Here is a 19,697-nt window from a genome sequence, read left to right as displayed (position 1 = left end):
GATTAGTTTTTACCAAACTCGATTGAAATGCTACGATCATCTCCTTATTCTGGATTCCCTTCCTAGCGAGAACACTAGACCTCTGTCTGACCTATCGAGCTGAATTTTAAAGCCCCTTTGCCGTTGGGAACATTAGAGGGCGTGGCACTGAAGATCGGAGCAGTGGAGGCCCACCACCAACCCCAACGGCTAAAGGCCCCGTGCCGATCTTGGCGACTATAGCGAGGCCTTGTGGCGGCCACCCCACCACTCAGCGACAGGACCCCTATTTAAATATGTAAACTAATTTACATATATGATTTAATGAGGGTCCCATCGCCTCCTTAATCGCCACACCGATCTTCATTCGGGCGGCCGACAATGCCATGTCTTCGAATCCCTGTTCAGAGAAATGTGGCACGACACCTGTGGGGAGGGGGGAGGAGGATTGTTTCTCTGTGCGGTGGGGTGGGTGGGGGAAAGGGGAGCGGGGTGACATCACTCTGGATTGGTCGGAAGGTAATGGAAAGGGGTAAAGGGCTTTGGGGGAGGAAAGGTCAAATTGTTAATAAACAAATTTCGGGGGAGGGTAAAAGGGCAGGAATATTTTGAAATGCCATTTTGGGGTGGTGGGGGGGGGGGCGGGGGAGGTGGTGATAGGAAAGTGATTTTAATGGTAATGTATTTCTTTATTTTTTGGTCATTGAATTGACCTGGCCCTTAAATTTTAAAATCATCATTAAGGGCTGTAAGCCCTTTAAAAATGGCGCCGGCATCTCATTGGTGGCAGACGCTGTTGCCTGCAAAGGCTCACCCGCCCCCTCGCTTGATTGCTGGCCAGGCGCCGCAGCCATGCAAATGAGCCGCCACATTTGCAACCGCGGCGGCTCCGTGACGCGGTGCCTGTGCGGGCCAGGTGCATTTTTTTACATCCGCCACCTACTTCGGCGGCCCATCAATTCCCTTCATACTTCAATTAGCCACATCTTCTGTGGGGAATGTAACCCAGGTGTACCCAATGCCTCATCAGTGCTCAGTTTCTTCAACCCACATATCATCCTGCTGCATTATCATTGGTCTTTCTCCAAAGCTAGTATATTTTAGGTGGGGCAACCAAAGCTGAACATAATATTCAAAATGAAGTGTTACCAATGCTCCGTATAATTGCAGTAACATTTCCATTTTTTGTGTTCTATACCTCTTTTCATTAGTTTAAAAATCCATTAGCCTTTTAAATCACTGGAGAATTTAAATAAAAAATACAGTTATGTATCTCTGTTTACTTGATTGGATAGTTTAACGTTGAAATCATTAGTCAGATCTACCCAACAAAGCAGCTCGGTTAAACTGGTACTGGGTAGTTTACAGTAGACATGTTCGAGATCTTGTTACATGATCTTGTTACAGCAATAATTCTGCCAATCTGTATAATGGCTACTGTTGTCACTTTAAAATTTTGATTGCTCCATTCCTTTAGAGAAAGTGCCAACACTTTCTGATTTGTATGACAAGAAACTGATTGTGCAGATGTATGACTGTTCTATTGAGGGGAATTGGTTTGTAATTAAAAATGAGTTGGGTAGCCAGTACTGATAGTTTGATAAGTAAATTAGGACATGAGGTGGCACTAGGTTACACAGTCTAATAAGGTCCCAGGTTTGAACTCTCTGCTCAGTTGGGAGATGTCAGCTGGGATGAAAGTGGTGGATTTACAATTGGCCTTCACCTGGACAGTAGCGCAAGATGGGCGAATACAAATCGACCACCTGTTTTAATCGCATCCTGGTTTACAATCCTTCCAGTTTTCTTTCTCATTGAAGTCAAGACCAGCCGAATCTCCAACGCCTGACTTGTGTTACTGCCTAAGGCAAAACTCAACCCCTGAAAGCTCACTCCAACATCCAACCTCCTATTTATATTCTTTTCATATTTCACATTTCCACAAGCCTCAGAACTCTCTTAGATTTTCTAAAGGTACTATCTACTTGCAAGTTGTTGTTGAGTCAGCACCTTCACAGAAGGCAAGAAAGCTGCAGTGGAGAAAATTATGAAAAATCTATGGGAAAGTATTGACTCCTTCTAAAAAAAATTTTTTAAAGCAACTTATATATGTGCATAGAAAAGAACACAATTATTGCAATGTGTGAAAAAAAGGACTTGTATCTCTCCTAGTATTTTGCTGTGACCCTGAGATGGTGGGAAGAATTAGATGTAGTGGAACAACTGAGAACAGTGATTAAAAGGTAATTAAAATTGATTTTTGACAGGTGCAAGAGATAATGGATATTCCAGATGTAGGAAAGCTGATTGTAAATTAATGACCAATGAAATAAGGAAGATAAATTGGAGGTTGCCAAGCAAAATGAAAAATTTTCAGGATATATTGGAAATGGTGCAAATTAAATATATAGGCTGAGAAAATAAGCTCATTAATACCTGTTTTTTTGGGCACTAAAAGTGCCCGAGAGGTCCAAAGTGGTATCCAAGGCTACGCACACAATGGTGGGGCAAATTGCATTGGACACCATGTTGGTGCAGATGTTAGTGTAGGCACAGTGAACATCCGCCAAAAGTATATAGAGCAGGCAAATCATGACAACAATCAGCGTGCAACACTGATTTGATGCCACTGGTGCAATTTTTGAGCCAATGTTCCAGCCAATCTCCTCCCTTAACCTCGCACAACTGAGCAGCAGGAAGGACTCCCCCCGCCCTGTGCCCCCACCACCACCACCCCACTAGCGCTCTTTAAAGGAATCATCAACTACTTACAGATTAGTTGCTGGTTTATTTCTTCTGGCTGTTGCTACACCTACAAGTGTTTGGTGCTCTCCATAATTATTTCAAGTTTCAAAACTGTACAGGGAGAGTGTGGCAGGTGCTGAAGGAGTTTTTGCTAACTTCAAGTCTTCTGCACAAACCAGTTGCTCCCAGATGTGGGTGGTTGTAATCTTTCCCCTTGGAATAGAGCATGACTTGGAGAATGAACAGAGGCCACGCACAGGACAAGCTGCTGGGAGAAGGAGGAGGAGCAGGGATCTCAGCAGGAGAGCATATCTGCCCAGGATGTTCAAGGAACAATTCTCCTACCTCAACCTCAGTGAGGAACAATGTGTGAGATGTCTGCTGTCCTCACTGACATCCTCCAGCAGCTGCAGCCATAACTTTAACATCAGAGCCGGGCAAGGACTGCATTGACTAGAGCTGTGAAGGTGACCATGGTGATGAGCTTGAATGCATCTGGCTCCTTCCAAGCTGGAGTTGGAGATATTTGCAAGATCTCAGTTTTCCATCCACTGTTGTAAAAGGGAGGTCACAGAGGCTCTCGATTCAATGAGAGCTAAATACATTTCATTCTTTCTCTTCTTAGAGACAAGCAGACAGAGCGAGCATGCGGCTTTACTAGGATTGTAAACTTCCACTTGCAGCAGGGTGCCATTGACTGCTTGCACGTTACTTGTCACATGTCAACTCTGCCCTATAACAGAACCAAAAGGGATTCCAAACCCTCAATGTCCCAATGTGAAGCAGCGATTTACTTGAACTTCTTTCAATTTGGTATACTGTATTCGCTGCTCACATTGGGGAGACCAAACGCAGATTGGGTGACCGCTTTGCATAACACCTCCGCTCAGTCCGAAAACATAACCCCGAGCTTCCGGTTGCTTGCCATTTCAACACACTCCCCTGCTCTCATGCCCACATATCTGTCCTTGGGTTGCTGCAGAGTTCCAGTGAATATCAGCGCAAGCTCGAGGAACAGCATCTCATTTACTGATTAGGCACACTACAGCCTGCTGGACTGAACATGGAGTTCAATAATTTCAGAACATGACGGCCCCCCCCCCCCCCCTTTTATTTTTAGTTATTTTTCTTTTTTCTTTTTTATTTGTTTATTTTATTTTAGTTTGTTTCATCATTCATTTTTTTTACCACCTTTTTTCATGTTTGTGCTTTGGGCCAGGGCTGTTCATTTTTCTGTCAATTAACACCCTCTCTGCACTAACACTGTATCTTTCAGCACACCATTAACATACCGTTTGCCTTTGCTCCATGACCTTCTGGTCAGTTATTCTCTGTGACCCTGTCCTATCAACACCTTCCATTTTGTTATCTCTTGCCCCATCTCTGCTTTATTTGCTTAAAACATATTACATTTCTAACCTTTGCCAGTTCTGATGAAAGGTCACTGACCTGAAACGTTAACTCTGCTTCTCTCTCCACAGATGCTGCCAGACCTGCTGAGTATTTCCAGCATTTCTTGTTTTTACCTCAATGTTCCACTGGTGTGTGAGCGTAGAGAGCTCAATGCCTGGTTTCCTGGCAGTCATAATACCTTCATTCTACAGCAATCTGCTGTGCCAGCTGCATTTGAGTCATTATGGCAAACCAAAGGGTGCCAACTGGGTACTGACAACATAGCTGATTGCTCCAGTGCGCAACATAATACTTCCTTCAAAAGTCGGCTAATCATCTCTGTGCATTCTCTTAGTGCCTGTCTTTCATGTGCTGTTGCCTATCCTGGTGCTCCTGCACAGTGCTATCCTAGTGGCTGCAGCAAGTTGACTTACAGTAGGGGAGACTGCAGATGAACTTGCAGGATGACCTTGCACAGCTTTGGCCATAGAAAACCTGACTTTGGACTGCACCACTTCACCTTGGGCAGCAGCAGTCTGAGCTGGCTGGCTGACAGACAAGAGCAAAGGCACTGGCAGAGTGACAGGGGTGAGAGGACAGATACTGTTTTCCTGAGAGAGGACAGCATGTTTTTGCTCCATGGAACCACTGCCACTCCCCTGGATTGGCACCTCAGCAATCCTGGTAATCTGTTGGAGGACAGATTGCTGGACTGCTGTGACATCCTGTAAGCTCCTTTGAGCACTGTAATCCACAACCATCATGGCAGCACTCTGAGCTTGTAAGGTGGCAAGTTGACCTTGCATGACAGCAGTCTGAGTTTCCACTGGAGCAGTCAAACATTGGGTGGCGGCTGTTTCTGCTGCCATGTGCAACATTGGCCACCAGATGCTGCGTCGTGGTTGGCTTCACAAGTGTGTAAATGGGGTTGGCCAACACTTCCACGTTGGAAAGGATGGGCTCCAAGCTCTGTGCAAAGCCCTGTGCCAAGTTGGTGCCAGACCCCTCCTTGTCACTGACCACAGACTTTCTAGTAGGTCTGCCAATTCACCAAGCATCTTATTGTGCATACCCATCAGCTTTTTTCCATAGGCCGCCCTGTCAAAGTCCTCATCTGAATTCTCTGCAGCAGAACTCGTGTGTGACCTCGCCGTCTGGTGAACTGGCACCTCTGCTATTCTCGCTTCTTGCCCTGATTGCAGGCCACTCATTCCTGGGGTCTGACTACATGCAGATCCCACCTCTAACCTATCCTCTAAGGTTCATGCAGTGTTAGTGAGCTGGTGGCTGCAAGTGTGAGATCCAGTGATGATGCTGTGTCTTCTTTATCATTCTTTTTTTGGTGTTCCTCCACTGCCTCTTGGGTATCTGAGAGGAGAAAGTCACAAAGGTAAGGTTATGGTGTGGGTGGCAGGGAAAGTAAGGAGGAGAATGCTTCCACCATCTGCAGCTTGTAAATCGAAGAGATTGTGGGATGAGGAGGAAGTGGGATGTGAGAAGAAGGATTAGGTAAGAGAATATCATCATTTTTAATGTTTTCAGCTCCCTCCTGCTGGCCACAGACTCAGAAATTGCCATCCCAATAATGGCCAGCACCGTCCCCTCCGCGAGGGTCAGGACATGCATGTTCACTGGTCGCCCTCCAGTTAGCTCCTGCTGCCTTTAGTTCTCTTGTCATGCAAGAGAGAGGGAGGTGTGTCAGTGAGTGTTGTGCAATCTGTTTGGTTGATGTGGCTGTTATGATTGAATAGCTGACAGTGCGTGCAAGCTGTGAGATGTGGCAGTGAGGCTTGCTGCAATGTTTTGCGTGAGGGTAGGTGGAGCGTATGAATATTAAGTATGAGTCCTGATTGGTAGAGGTTGTTGGTAGGTGAGTGATAATTTGAGGAGCATCTGAGGCGACTGGTGCAGTTGGTAGAATATGACATTTGAAGATTCAATCACTGATCTTGACTACTCGCTCGTGGTCATTGAACGTCTTGCAGCACTGCATCCAGGTTATTGGGGCTTGACTCCTGGCGTTGACCTCTGTGGTTACTTGCTCCCATGACCTTTTGAATGCGTGTCTGGTCGGCCTTCTTACCCTCTGCAGATACAGGACATCTCTCCTCCTTTCTACTTCCTTCACCAAGATCGTCAATGCAATGTCTGTAAATTTTGGAGCCCGTGCTCTCTCCCCTGTTGTGCCATTCCTCACTCTTTCCCAGGACAGATTCTCTTCAACCACAATTACAAGCACCTGCTCCAGGCACAATACACCTTCCCCTTTAATCGGTGCAGGCTAACTTTAAGCAGTGCAGGCTAGCTTTAATATTCACTTCCTGCTATTGTGTCCAGCCAATTATAAGGTTTGATAAGATAGGGGTGTTTTATACCCCCTTCTAAGGTGGGAACAGACTTGGCAGTACAACAGCTTGTTGTGAAACTACTTTATTGAGATAAAGGTAAGGACAAGTTTGTTAAGTTTTCAGATAAACCATAGTCACAATCTCAGGCAGTAATTAACAGTCTAACGCAGATACCACCCGTATTAGAGACTGGACAGCAGAACGCATGACTCTTTCTCTTGCAGCTTTTGGTCTTCAAGTTTTCGGTCAGTCTCTGTCTTTCTCTCTCTTTCTTGTCTCTTGTTGTTCAAAATTCTCTGCTGTACAGTAGCAAAGACAAGACTTCTTTTATCCTGGCAACTTTCCAGTTAAGTCTCCCCTCTCCCAATCAGTGATTAGTCTTGTATTAAAGGATGCCTTTCTTAACCAACCAAGGATCATTTTGTGATGGTTGCTAATCTTTCGGATTTGCGCAAATAGTACCCCTTTGTGTTGACTACTTTATCTCAATGCTTTTACATTTCAAGGTTCCTTATCTCATTACAAGGCAAATCTACACAGAAGCTGTTTTCACTGTCTGCTCTCAAGGTCTCACCCTTTTGCTGCAAGTAAGCATTTTAAAACTTGACATAATCTCCTAGAATCCCTCTGCCTTGACATCTTGTCCATACTGTGCCCTATTTCCTAAGTTTTTCCACTTTACCATACCGCAAAGAAGGATTCTAATAAAGCTAAATGTTAATTTATGATAATAAGTTAGTTATTAGTTTACAATAGCTGGATTTTAACAATTACTAGGCTGGTTAGTAACTTTTAGTAACCTAATTATCTTACACAAGGAACAGTGGGGTTAGTGTTGGTTGGACACAGAGATCATTCAAATGAGAGGGCAACATGAAGTTGGTGTGCTGCCTACATTGCAATCAGTGGGTTAATTGTCCATCGTGATCCCTGCGCCTGTTTTTGGGAACTATTGAATTTAGCCCCCATTATTTTGTGTGGAAGTTGAATGTTAATCATGGAACCGAGTATTAGTCATAGAGTTATACAGCACAGAAACAGGCCTTTCGGCCCATCGTGTCCATGGCAGCCATCAAGCACCTATTCTAATCCCATTTTCCAGCACTTGACCCATAGCCTTGTATGCTATGGCGTTTCAAGTGCTCATCTAGATACTTCTTAAAGGTTGTGAGGGTTCCTGCCTCTACCACCCCTTAAGGCAGTGTGTTCCAGATTCCAACCACCCACTGGGTGATGAAATGTTTCCTCAAATCTGCTCTGAACCTCCTGCCCCTTACCTTAAATCTATTCCCCCTGGTTATTGACACCTCCGCTAAGGGAATAAGTTTCTTCTTATCTACCCAACAATGCCCCTCATAATTTTGTATATCTCAATCAGGTCCCCCCTCAGCCTTCTCTGCTCTAAGGTAAACAACCTTAGCCTATGCAGTCTCTCTTCATAGCTGAAATGCTCCAGCCCAGGCAACATCCTGGTGAATCTCCTCTGCATCATCTCCAGTGCAATCACATCCTTCCTATAGTGTGGCGACCAGAACTGTACACAATACACCAGCTGTGGCCTAACTAGCGCTCTATACAGCTCCATCATAACCTCCCTGCTCTTATATTCTATGCCTCAGCCAATAAAGGCAAGTATCACATATGCCTTTCTAACCACCATATCTACCTGTGCTGCTGCCTTCAGTGACCTGTGGACAAGTACACCAAGGTCCCTCTGAGCCTCTCTACTTCCTAGGGTCCTACCACCCATTGTATATTCCCTTGCCTTGTTAGTCCTCCCAAAATGCATCACCTCCCACTTCTCAGGATTAAATTCCATTTGCAACTGCTCTGCCCATCTTATCAGCTATTCTATATCGCCCTGTAATCTAAGGCTTTTCTCCTCATTATTTACGACACCACCAATTTTCACGTCATCTGCGAATTTACAGATCATACCTCCTATATTCACGTCTAAATCATTAATGTACACTACAAACAGCAAGGGTCCCAGCACTGATCCCTGCGGTACACCACTGGTCACAGGCTTCCACTCACAAAAACAACCCTCGACCATCACCCTCTGCCTCCTGCCATAAGCCAATTTTGGATCCAATTTGCCAAATTACCCTGGATCCATGGGCTCTTACCTTCTTAACCAATCTCCCATGAGGGACCTTATCAAAAGCTTTACTGAAGTCCATGTAGGCTGCATCAACTGCTTTACCCTCATCTACACATCTAGTCACCTCGAAAAATTCAATCAAGTTTGTTAGACATGATCTCCCCCTGACAAAGCTATGCTGACTATCCTTGATTAATCCCTGCCTCTCCAAGTGGAAATTAATCCTATCCCTCAGAATTTTTTCCAATAGTTTCCCTACCACTGATGTTAGACTCACCAATAATTACCTCGCCTGTAATTACCTGGTTTATCCCTGCTACCCTTCTTGAATAATGGTACCACATTCACTGTCCTCCAATCCTCTGGCACCTCTCTTGTGGCCAGAGAGTATTTGAAAATTTGTGTCAGAGCCCCTGCTATCTCCTCCCTTGCCTCACGTAACAGCCTGGGATACATCTCATCTGGGCCTGGGGATTTATCCACTTTTAAGCCCACTAAAACTGCTTATACCTCCTCCCTTACAGTGCTAATTTGTTCCAGTATATCACAATCCCCCTACCTGATCTCTAAACCTACATCGTCCTTCTCCATAGTGAACACAGATGAGAAGTAATCATTTAAAACCTCACCTATGTCTTCCGGCTCCACACACAGATTGTCACCTTGATCCCTAATGGGTCCTACTCTTTCACTGGTTATCCTCTTGCCCTTAATATACTTATAAAATGCCTTGGGATTTTCCTTTATCTTGCCCGCCAGTGTTTTTTCATGCCCCCTCTTTGCTCTCCTAATTACTTTCTTAAGTACCCCTCTCCCTTCACTTTCTATACTCCTCTAGTGCCTCCGCTGTTTTCAGCCCTCTGAATCTGCCATAAGCCTCCTTTAATTTCCTTATTCAATCCTCTATATCCCTTGACATCCAGGGTTCCCTGGACTTGTTGGTCCTACCCTTCACCTTTACGGGAACATGTTGGCCCTGAACTCTCTGTTAAATGATTAAAATGAAATTAAAATGTAGCCTACAATATTTGCATGTTGTGTTGACAAAAATAAGAGACCAAGCAAAATATAGACCAGGTAGTGCAGGACAATTAGGTGAATTATAAAGTAATAAAATATTAGGCGGTATCTTCAAATTAAAGACAGAATGTTATTTTAGCTTACAAAACAATGGAAAATCTTTGCAAAAAACACATTTTTGTACAATTTCAATTTTAATGAATAATACCACGTAACTCCAGCCTAGAAAAATGAAATTCCAATACATTTATTCAGATTAATACTTGCATCTCACTTCCTGTCATTTCTAATTACATCTTCAATGCAACCTTCTATAATCGTTTCACAATATTAGTTTTACTGCATCCATCAAAAATTTTAATTACATTTTAATCAAGACTTTATACATGATTTCTTCATACTGTCCACATTGTAATTATATTTAATTAAAGCATTTTCTTTCCAATATTGTGCAAAACCTTTCTGCTACTTCAATCTTGCACTGTAATTACTTTTCATACAAAATCATTTTTCTGATTTGCTATGCATTTAAAGCGCTTTGCCATTTATACCATGTTTAATATCTGATAACCTTTTAGAAATGAATTTCTTATCTCAGATGACATACATGCATGCCATTTTTGTAACAATGTATTTTACTTTCAAAGTTTGCTTTCAAATGGACATATGAAGGACAAAAGTACACGATAGAGATATGAAATGGATTTTTTTGTTCCTTTAAATAGATTTTGTTTTGATTGATGTGGAATGTTAGAAGGGATAATTGTCCATGTAAGAATTGTAGTAGTCATACAGGGCCTTCATTTAATCCCTCTAAAGCCAAGTTGGTAACTTTGGCTGGAGTGGACATTTCTTCCTGTTCAGCTGATACCTGAACCATGAGGCGGACGTGTGGTTTGTGGCATTCTGTGTGACTCAGTGATGGATAGTGTTGTCTGTAGGCAAGGTAAGCAAAAATAATGCCAATCAAGGCACCAACCAATGCATCTGCAATACAAAAACAAATTCTGAGTGTGAGTTAGGAACATGCAACAAAGACAAACAAATAAACACCAGTTCGTCTATCAAGTCTGTCCTATTCAGAATTTTTTTTTTTTTAAAAGCTCTCGGCTAATTCAGAGGGGTGGGGTGTGGGGGGGTGGGGAGCGGATTATGGGGAATTGCTTTCCAACCTCTGAAAGCTATCAAAAATGATAACCGTGGCCATGAGATTCATCACCAACATAGCACCAATCTTTTGTGTGCAATGATTTCAACCTCCTCCAGGAGGTTGTTCAACTTTCGTTTACTGACTCATGCAGATTCACAACCAATATTCAATCTATTTCATAGGCCAATGACCCACTGTGGAAAAAAAATGCCTGACATCTAACCTATGCTTATGTAACATGTACACATTGTTCTCTCTAAATTAGCTAATTAAAATAATGGCCTGATTTTAACTCCATGTGAGTAAATGGGTTGTGAGTGAGTTAAAATTAGGCCCAATATGTCCACATATACACAGTCTAGTTGCTTCATTATTTTAAATAACTTCAATTAATTCTCCCTGAAGTCAACACTTTTCCAGAGTAAAAGACCCAGCTCTCTGAGCCAACTGTGGTAGCTAACGGGTTTAAACTACATATTAATCTAATGGCACACATGTGAACCTTTTCCAGGGCCTCTCTCTGTCCCAGAATGAGAGGTGACCAGACCGGAAACAGTGGGCTGGGATCAGTGCTGGTGGCAGGAGTCCCGCCACTTGGCCCGAAAGCACGGGGCAAACCCACTTCGGCGGTCAGCAAGACCTTGGGCTGTATCTTGTCAGTGGCAGCCAATTAACTGGCTGTCACTGGGGCGGCTATCCTAATTAAGGATGGCTGCCGACCAATCAGAGGGCTGGCAGTTCAGCAGTGCCATCGGGAGCGGAGGCCACTGCTGGGGCTGCACCTGGAGAACATGGGTGCATCGGTGGACATGCGCCCCCACAACCAGCTAAGTTGGATCTGGGGCGCCAGGGGCCAGTCAGGCAGGCCCTGGTGAGGTGGGCGGTAGGTGGGTTGGTGTGGGCAGGCAGTGCCATTGCCTCTGGTGGGCCCTCCATGGGCCAAAGAGTGTTCATAAAGGAAGGCCCTTTCCCAGTGCCTGCCAGGAGGCCACCAATGTTTACCACATAGTGGAGGGGTTCCCCCCCACCCCCCGCTACTGGTTAAATGCCAGCGGAGGCGGTAAGAGGCTCTTAATGGGTCACTTAAGTGCTTCAATTGGGCTGTGGGCGGGAGGGCATCTGCCACCATTCCCGCCACTGGCAAGATGGCATGCCAGCAGGAAGATAATGGTCACGCCACCCATCGTCTTCCCTGCCATCTTGCCAGCTTTCCCACCTCTCTGCCTGTCCCCAAAGAGCTGATAAAATCCAGCTCAGTATTCTAGATGGGGTCTTACCAAGGTTTTGTACGAGAACACTGCATGAAAGTTCAGCACTGGCTTTCAATGAAATATAAATATGTTGGTTGCTGGATAAAATGACAAAATGTAACGTATAAAGCTTTATACTTTAGTTTAGTTAATCAGAAGCTTAAATTTCATTTAGCTTACATATTATTATGGTTAAATTGAGTATACGAGTGTGTGTTTATGGTAGAAGCTGGGGCAATGCGCTCTGTGGAACTTCATAATTGAATCCACTGTAGGTCCTTTGTGTCAACACAACATGACAGTATATTTCTTATGTCCGTTAGGAGATAATCAGTAGAAAGCAAACATGAAGCAACAGTGGCAGTTTACGAACCTGCACTGCACTGTCTTACATCTATGTTGCTTGCAAAAATGAATTTTTTATTGCAGTCATCCACGTTCTCCTGCCAATTGTACCATATTCCAAGGGAAGGTGGCAGCGTAGTGGTATTGTCACTGGACTAGTAACCCAAAAATCTGGGGTATAGCTCTGAGGACATGAGATCAAATCCCACCACAGCAGAAGATGGAATTTGAATTCAATTAATCATAAATCTGGAATTAAAAGCTAGGCTAATCATAGAAAGTTTAAGGCACAGAAAGAGGCCAATTGGCCCATTATGACTGTGCCGGCCAAAAAATGATCCACCTAATCTAATCCCACCTTCCAGCATCTGTAGCCCTGCAGATTCCGGCACTTGAGGTGCATATCCAGACTCCTTTTAAATAAGTTGAAGGTTTTTGCCCCAACTACCCTTTCAGGCAGTGAGTTCCAAACCATCACCACCCTCTGGGTGAAAAAGTTTTCCCTCACCTCCCTTCTAATTTTTCAACCAATCACTTTAAATCTATGCCCCCTTGTCACTGACCCCTCTGCTAAGGCGAATAGACCCTTCACTTTCACTCTACCCAGGCCCCTCAAAATTTTGTACATTTCAATCAGATCTCCCCTCAGCCTTCTCTGTTCCAAGGAGAACAACCCCAGCCTATCCAATCTTTCCTCATAGCTGCATTTTTCCAGTCCTGGCAACAGCCTCATGAATCTCCTCTGTACCCTCTCTAGTGCAATTACATCCTTTCTGTAATGAGGTGACCAGAACTGCACACAGTACTCAAGTTGTGGCCTAAGCAATGAGTTATACAGTTCCAGCATAACCTCCCTGCTCTTATATTCTATACCTCGGCTAATAAAGGAAAGGATTCCATATGCCTTCTTAACCATTTTATCGACCTGTCCTGCTACCTTCAGGGATCTGTGGACATTCACTCCAAGGTCCCTCACTTCCTCTACACTTCTCAGTATTTTCTTATTAATTTTGTATTCCTTTGCCTTGTTTGACCTCCCCAAATGCATCACCTCACACTTCTCCAAGTTAAATTCCATTTGCCACTTTTCTGCCCATCTGACCAGACCATCAATATCTTCCTGCAGCCTACAGTTATCCTCCTCGCTATATACCACACAGCCAATCTTGGTGTCATCTGTAAGCTTCTTGGTCATGCCCCCAACATTGACATCCAAATTGTTAATATATACCACAAAAAGCAGGGGACCCAGTACTGAGTCCTGCGGAATGCCACTGGAAACACCCATCAACAATTACCCTTTGTTTTCTGCCACTAAGCCGTGTGATTTTATTTTTTTAACCAGTCTGCCATGGGGGAGCTTGACAAAAGCCTTGCTGAAATCCATGTAGACCACATCAACTGCACTACCCTCATCTATCTTCCTTGTTACTTCTTCAAAAAACTCGATCAAGTTGCTCAAACAAGATCTTCCCTTAACAAAAGCATGCTGACCATCCTTGATTAACCTGTAATATAAACAAGAAATGTTGGAAATACTCAACAGGTCTGGCAGCATCTGTGGAGAGAGAAACAGAGTTAACATTTCAGGTCAGTGACCTTTCTTCCGAACTGGCAGCTATTAGAAATGTAAAAGATTTTAAGAAAGTAAAGTGGGGATGGGGCAAGAGATAACAAAAGAGATGGTGTTGATAGGACAAGGTCACAGAATAGCTGACCAGAAGGTCATGGAGCAAAGGCAAACAATATGTTAATGGTGTGCTGAAAGACAAAGCGTTAGTACAGATAGGGTGTTAATGGACTGAAAACTGAACAGCCACAAACACAAACATAAAAAAAAAAACACAGTGCGTAGGTACAATAGAAACAAACTGAACAAACTAAAATAAAATAAACACAAAAAAGGAAAAAGAAAAAATGACTAAAAATAAAAGAAAAATGGGGGCCTGTCATGCTCTGAAATTATTGAACTCAATGTTCAGTCCGGCAGGCTGTAGTGTGCCTAATCGGTAAATGAGATGCTATTCCTCGAACTGGCGTTGATGTTCACTGGAACACTGCAGCAATCCCAGGACAGAGATGTGAGCATGAGAGCAGGGGGCTGTGTTGAAATGGCCAGCAACCGGAAGCTCGGGGTTATGTTTTCGGACTGAGCGGAGGTGTTATGCAAAGCTCGGGGTCATGCATTCGGACTGAGCGGAAGTGTTCCGCAAAGCAGTCATGCAATCTGCATTTGGTCCCCCCAGTGTAGAGGAGACCACATTGTGAACAGCGAATACAGTATACTACATTGAAAGAAGTGCAAGTAAATCGCTGCTTCACCTGAAAAAAGTGTTTGGGGCCTAGGATAGTGAGGAGAGAGGAGGTAAATGGGAAGGTATTACACCTCCTGCGATTACAGGGGAAGGTGCGGTGGGAAGAGATGAGGTGGTGGGGGTAATGGAGGATTGGACCAGGCTGTCGTGGAGGGATCAATCCCTTCAGAATGCTGACAGGAGAAGGGAGGGGAAGATGCCTTTGGTAGTGGCATCACCCTGGAGGTGGCAGAAATGGCGGAGGATGATCCTTTGGATATGGAGGCTGATGGGGTGGAAAGTGAGGACAAGGGGAACCCTGTCGCGGTTCTGGGAGGGAGGGGAAGGGGTGGGGGTAGAGGTGCAGGAAATGGGCCGGACACGGTTGAGGGCCCTGTCAACCACAGTGGGGGGGAATCCTCCGTTGAGGAAAAAGGAAGACATATCAGAAGTGCTGTCATGGACGGTAGCATTATCAGAGCAGATGCGTCGGAGAAACTGGCAGAATGGAATGGAGACCTTACAGGAGGCAGGGTGTGAAGAAGTGTAGTCGAGGTAGCTGTGGGAGTCAGTGGGCTTATAATGAATGTTAGTAGACAGCCTAAACCCAGAGATGGAGACAGAGAAGACGAGGAAGGGAAGGGAAGTGTTGGAGATGGACCATGTAAAGGTGAGAGAATGGTGGAAATTAGAAGCAAAGTTGATAAAGTTTTCCAGTTCGGGGCGGGAGCAGGAAACGGCACCGTTACAGTCATCAATGTACCGGAAAAAGAGTTGGGGGAGGGGGCCTGAGTAAGACTGGAACAAGGAATGTTCGACATATCCCACAAAAAGACAGGCATAACCAGGACCCATGCGGGTACCCATAGCAATACCTTTTACTTGAAGGAAATGAGTGGAGTTGAAGGAGAAGTTGTTCAATGTGAAAACAAGTTCAGCCAGGTGGAGGAGGGTGGCGGTGGATGGGGACTGGTTGGGCCTCTGCTTAAGGAAGAAGCAGAGAGCCCTCAAACTGTCCTGGTTGGGGGTGGAGGTGTAGAGAGAATGGATGTCCATAGTGAAGACATGGCGGTTGGGGTCAGGAAACTGGAAATTGTCAAAATGACGTAGGGCGTCAGAAGAGTCACGGATGTAAGTGGGAAGAGACTGGACCAGCGGAGAAAAGATAGAGTCAAGATAGGAAGAAATAAGTTCAGTGGGGCAAGAACAGGCTGAAACAATGGGTCTGCCGGGACAGTCCTGTTTGTGGATATTGGGAAGGAGGTAGAAGCAGGCTGTCCGGGATTGCGGCACTATGAGGTTGGAAGCTGTAGAGGGAAGATCTCCAGAGGAGATGAGGTCAATGACAGTCCTGTGGACAGTCGTGTGATGTTCGGTGGTGGGGTCATGGTCCGGGGGAAGTAGGAAGAAGTGTCTGAGAGTTGGCGCTAAGCCTCTACAAGGTAGAGGTCGGTACGCCAGACAATAACAGCACCACCCTTGTCTGCAGGTTTGATGACAATGTGGGGGTTAGACCTGAGAGAACGAGTGCGGCAAGTTCAGAGGGGGACAGGTTAGCGTGAGTGAGGGGGGCAGAGAAATTGAGATGACCAATGTCTCGCCGACAGTTTTCAATGAAAAGATGAAGAGCGGGTAAGAGGCCAGAGGGAGGGATCCAGGTAGAGGGAGAATGCTGGAGGCGGGTGAATGGATCTGCTGATTGGGGGGAGGACTCCTGGTCAAAGAAGTGAGCCCGGAGGCGGAGGTGACGGAAGAAGAGCTCAACTTCATGCCGAGTGCGAAATTCATTGAGGTGGGGGCGTAAGGGGATAAAACTGAGTCCTTTGCTGAGTACAGAACCTTCAGCGTCAGAGAGGGGGAGGTCAGAGGGTATCGTGAATACACGAGAAGGGGTCAGATCAGAAGGGGTGGGGTCAGAGGGAGGTGAAGGGGAAGAAGGATCTGGAGGAGCATTAGTCCCCATCAGCTGCTGGAGCTTGCGTTCCTTGACACCTGAAAGGAAGAAAAAAGTTTTTTGTTAATGTGTCGGATGAGACGAAGGATGCAATGAAACTGCGGAGTAGAACAGCTTTGAGATAAGGTGAGGTGGTGCTGCTGGAGAGAGAGGTTCAGTGTGTACATGTGGCGGCGCATAACACTGAGTGTGGATCTCAGGATGTGGCAAGAACAGCAGTCCGAGGAACGTTGTATTTCTCAGAGATACCTGTAATCTTGGGTGGATTCAAAACATGATGGGTGAAACTGCAGTTGGAATCCACGTGGAATAAGTCGGAACCGGAGACAGTCACTGAGGAAGGAGATGTGGCTGTGAAAACGAGTTTTGGTAGACACTTTATCATACATCAGGAGGGAAATATAAGGCAATGAAGGTGAACAAGATAAAAGAGATAAACGAAAATCCTGTCTGAGAGAAGAGCAGCACTTCTTCAAGGTAGGCATTCCTGGAAGAGAAGTGGCAGTGAATTAAACACTAAAATAAAAGCAAAATATTGCGGATGCTGGAAATCTGAAATAAAAACAAGAAAAGCTGGAAATACACAGCAGGTCTGGCAGCATCTGTGGAGAGAGAAGCAGAGTTAACGTTTCAGGTCAGTGACCCTTCTTCAGAACTGGCAGATATAAGAAATATAAAAGATTTTAAGAAAGTAAAGAGGGGATGGGACAAGAGATAGCAAAAGAGGTATTGATAGGACAAGGTCACAGAATAGCTGACCAGAAGGTCTTGGAGCAAAAGCAAACAATATGTCAATGGTGTGCTGAAAGACAAAGCATTAGTACCTCTGCCTTTCTAAGTGACAGTTTATCCTGTCTCTCAGAACAGGTTCCAATAATTTGCCCACTACTGAGATTAGACTGACCGGGCTGTAATTATTCGGTCTATCCTTCGCTCCCTTTTTAAACAGAGGTACAATGTTAGCAATTCTCCAATCCTCCGGTCCCACACCTGTGTCTAGTGAGGAATGGAAAATGATCGTCAGACCCTCTGCTATTTCCTCTCTTGCTTCTTTTAACAGCCTAAGGTACATTTCATCTGGCCCTGCTGATTTATCAACTTTCCAGGATGCTAATCCCATTAATACTTCCTCTCTATGTTTATCACATCCAATACTTCACACTCTTCCTCCTTAACTACTATTTGCATCGTCCCCCTCTTTTGTGAATGATGACCATAAAACCATTGCCTATTTTGTAAAAACCCATCTGGATCACAAATGTCCTTTAGGGAAGGAAATATGCCGTCCTTACCTGGTCTGACCTCCAGATCCACAGCAATGTGGTTGACTCTTAAATGCCCTCTGAAATGGCCTAGCAAGCCAATCAGTTGTATCTAACCACTACAAAGTCAATATTTAATTAAACCGGACAGGCCACCCGGCATTGACCTAAGCACTGGATATGAGAATGGCAAATCCAGCCCTGTCGACTCTGTAAAGTCCCCCTTACTAGCATCTGGGGGCTTGTGCCAAAGTTGGGAGAGTTGTCCCACAGACAAGTCAAGCAACAGCCTGACATAGTCATACTCACGGAATCGTACCTTAACAGACAATGTCCCAGATACCGCCATCACCATCCCCGGGTATGTTCTGTCCCACCGGCAGGACAGACCCAGCAAAGGTGGCGGCACAGTGGTATACGGTAGGGAGGGAGTTTCCCTGGGAGTCCTTAACATCAGCTCCAGACCCCATGAAGTCTCACGGCATCAGGTCATACATGGGCAAGGAAACCTCCTGTTGATTACCAGCTACTGCCTTCCCTCAGCTGATGTATCAGTACTCCTCCATGTTGAACAGCACTTGGAGGAAGCACTGAGGGTGGCAAGGGCGCAGAATGTACTCTGGGTGGGGGACTTCAATGTTCATCACCAAGACTGGCTCAGTAGCACCACTACTGACTGAACTGGCCAAGTCCAAAAGGACATAGCTGCTAGACTGGGTCTGCGGTAGATGGTGAGAGAACCAACAAGAGGGAAAAATATACTTGACCTCATCCTCACCAATCTGCCTGCTGCAGATGCACCTGTCCCAGACCATATTGGTTGGACTGACCACGACACAGTCCTTGTGGAGACGAAGTCCCACCTTTGCGTTGAGGATACCCTCCATCGTGTTGTGTGGCACTATCACCGTGCTAAATGGGATAGATTTCGGACAGATCTAGCAATATAAAACTGGGCATCCATGAGGTGCTGTGGGCCATTAGCAGCAGCAGAATTGTACTCAACCATAATCTGTAACCTCATGGCCCAGCATATCCCCCCACTCTACCATTACCATCAAGCTGGGAGACCAACCCTGGTTCAATGAAGAGTGCAGCAGGGCATGCCTGGAGCAGCACCAGGCATACCTCTAAATGAGGTGTCAACCTGGTGAAGCTAGAACCCAGGACTACCTACGTGTCAAACTGTGTAAGCAGCATGCAATAGACAGAGCTAAGCGATCTCATAACCAACGGATCAGATCTAAACTCTGCAGTCCTGCCACATCCAGCCGTGAATGGTGGTGGACAATTAAACAACTAACTGGAGGAGGTGGCTGAACTAATATCCCCATCCTCAATGATGGGGGAACCCAGCACATCAGTGCAAAAGATAAGGCTGAAGCATTTGCAACAATCTTCAGTCAGATGTGCCGAGTTGATGATCCATCTCGGCATCCTCCTGAAGTCCCCAGCATCACAGATGCCAGTCTTCAGCCAATTTGATTCACTCCACGTGATATCAATAAATGACTGAAGGCATTGGATACTGCGAAGGCTATGGGCCCTGACGACATTCCGGCAATAGTACTGAAAACCTGTGCTCCAAAACCTGCCACGCCCCTAGCCAAGCTGTTTCAGTACAGCTACAACACTGGCATCTACCCGGAAATGTGGAAAATTTTGTGTATGTCCCGTACACAAAAAGCAGGACAAGTCCAACCTGCCCCATCAGTCAATCATCAGTAAAGTGATGGAAAGTGTCTTCGATAATGCTCCAGAGATGAGGGGTTTGTTTTATGAAGAAAGATTGAGCAGTTTAGGCCTTTACTCTCTGGAGTTTAGAAGAATGAGAGAAGATCTAATTGAGGTATA

General features: G+C 45.2%; 1 protein-coding gene across 4 annotated transcripts in view; it reads right to left on the bottom strand.

The window, feature by feature from the left end:
• Positions 1-9,802: 9,802 nt before the first annotated feature.
• The window catches only part of plpp4 (phospholipid phosphatase 4), a 312,399-nt gene continuing 302,504 nt past the window's right edge, over positions 9,803-19,697 (bottom strand). For all 4 annotated transcript variants that reach the window (XM_068053361.1, XM_068053364.1, XM_068053362.1 and 1 more), the window contains exon 7: positions 9,803-10,575. In XM_068053361.1, the coding sequence (XP_067909462.1) occupies positions 10,376-10,575 (200 nt within the window). In that variant the 3' untranslated portion in view covers positions 9,803-10,375. The remainder of the gene's footprint in view (positions 10,576-19,697) is intronic.

The sequence above is a fragment of the Heterodontus francisci genome, chromosome 20 (assembly GCF_036365525.1).
Source record: "Heterodontus francisci isolate sHetFra1 chromosome 20, sHetFra1.hap1, whole genome shotgun sequence".
Lineage (NCBI taxonomy): Eukaryota > Metazoa > Chordata > Chondrichthyes > Heterodontiformes > Heterodontidae > Heterodontus > Heterodontus francisci.
Note: the sequence above shows the minus strand (reverse complement) of the source record. Positions and strands in the feature narration are given on the sequence as shown.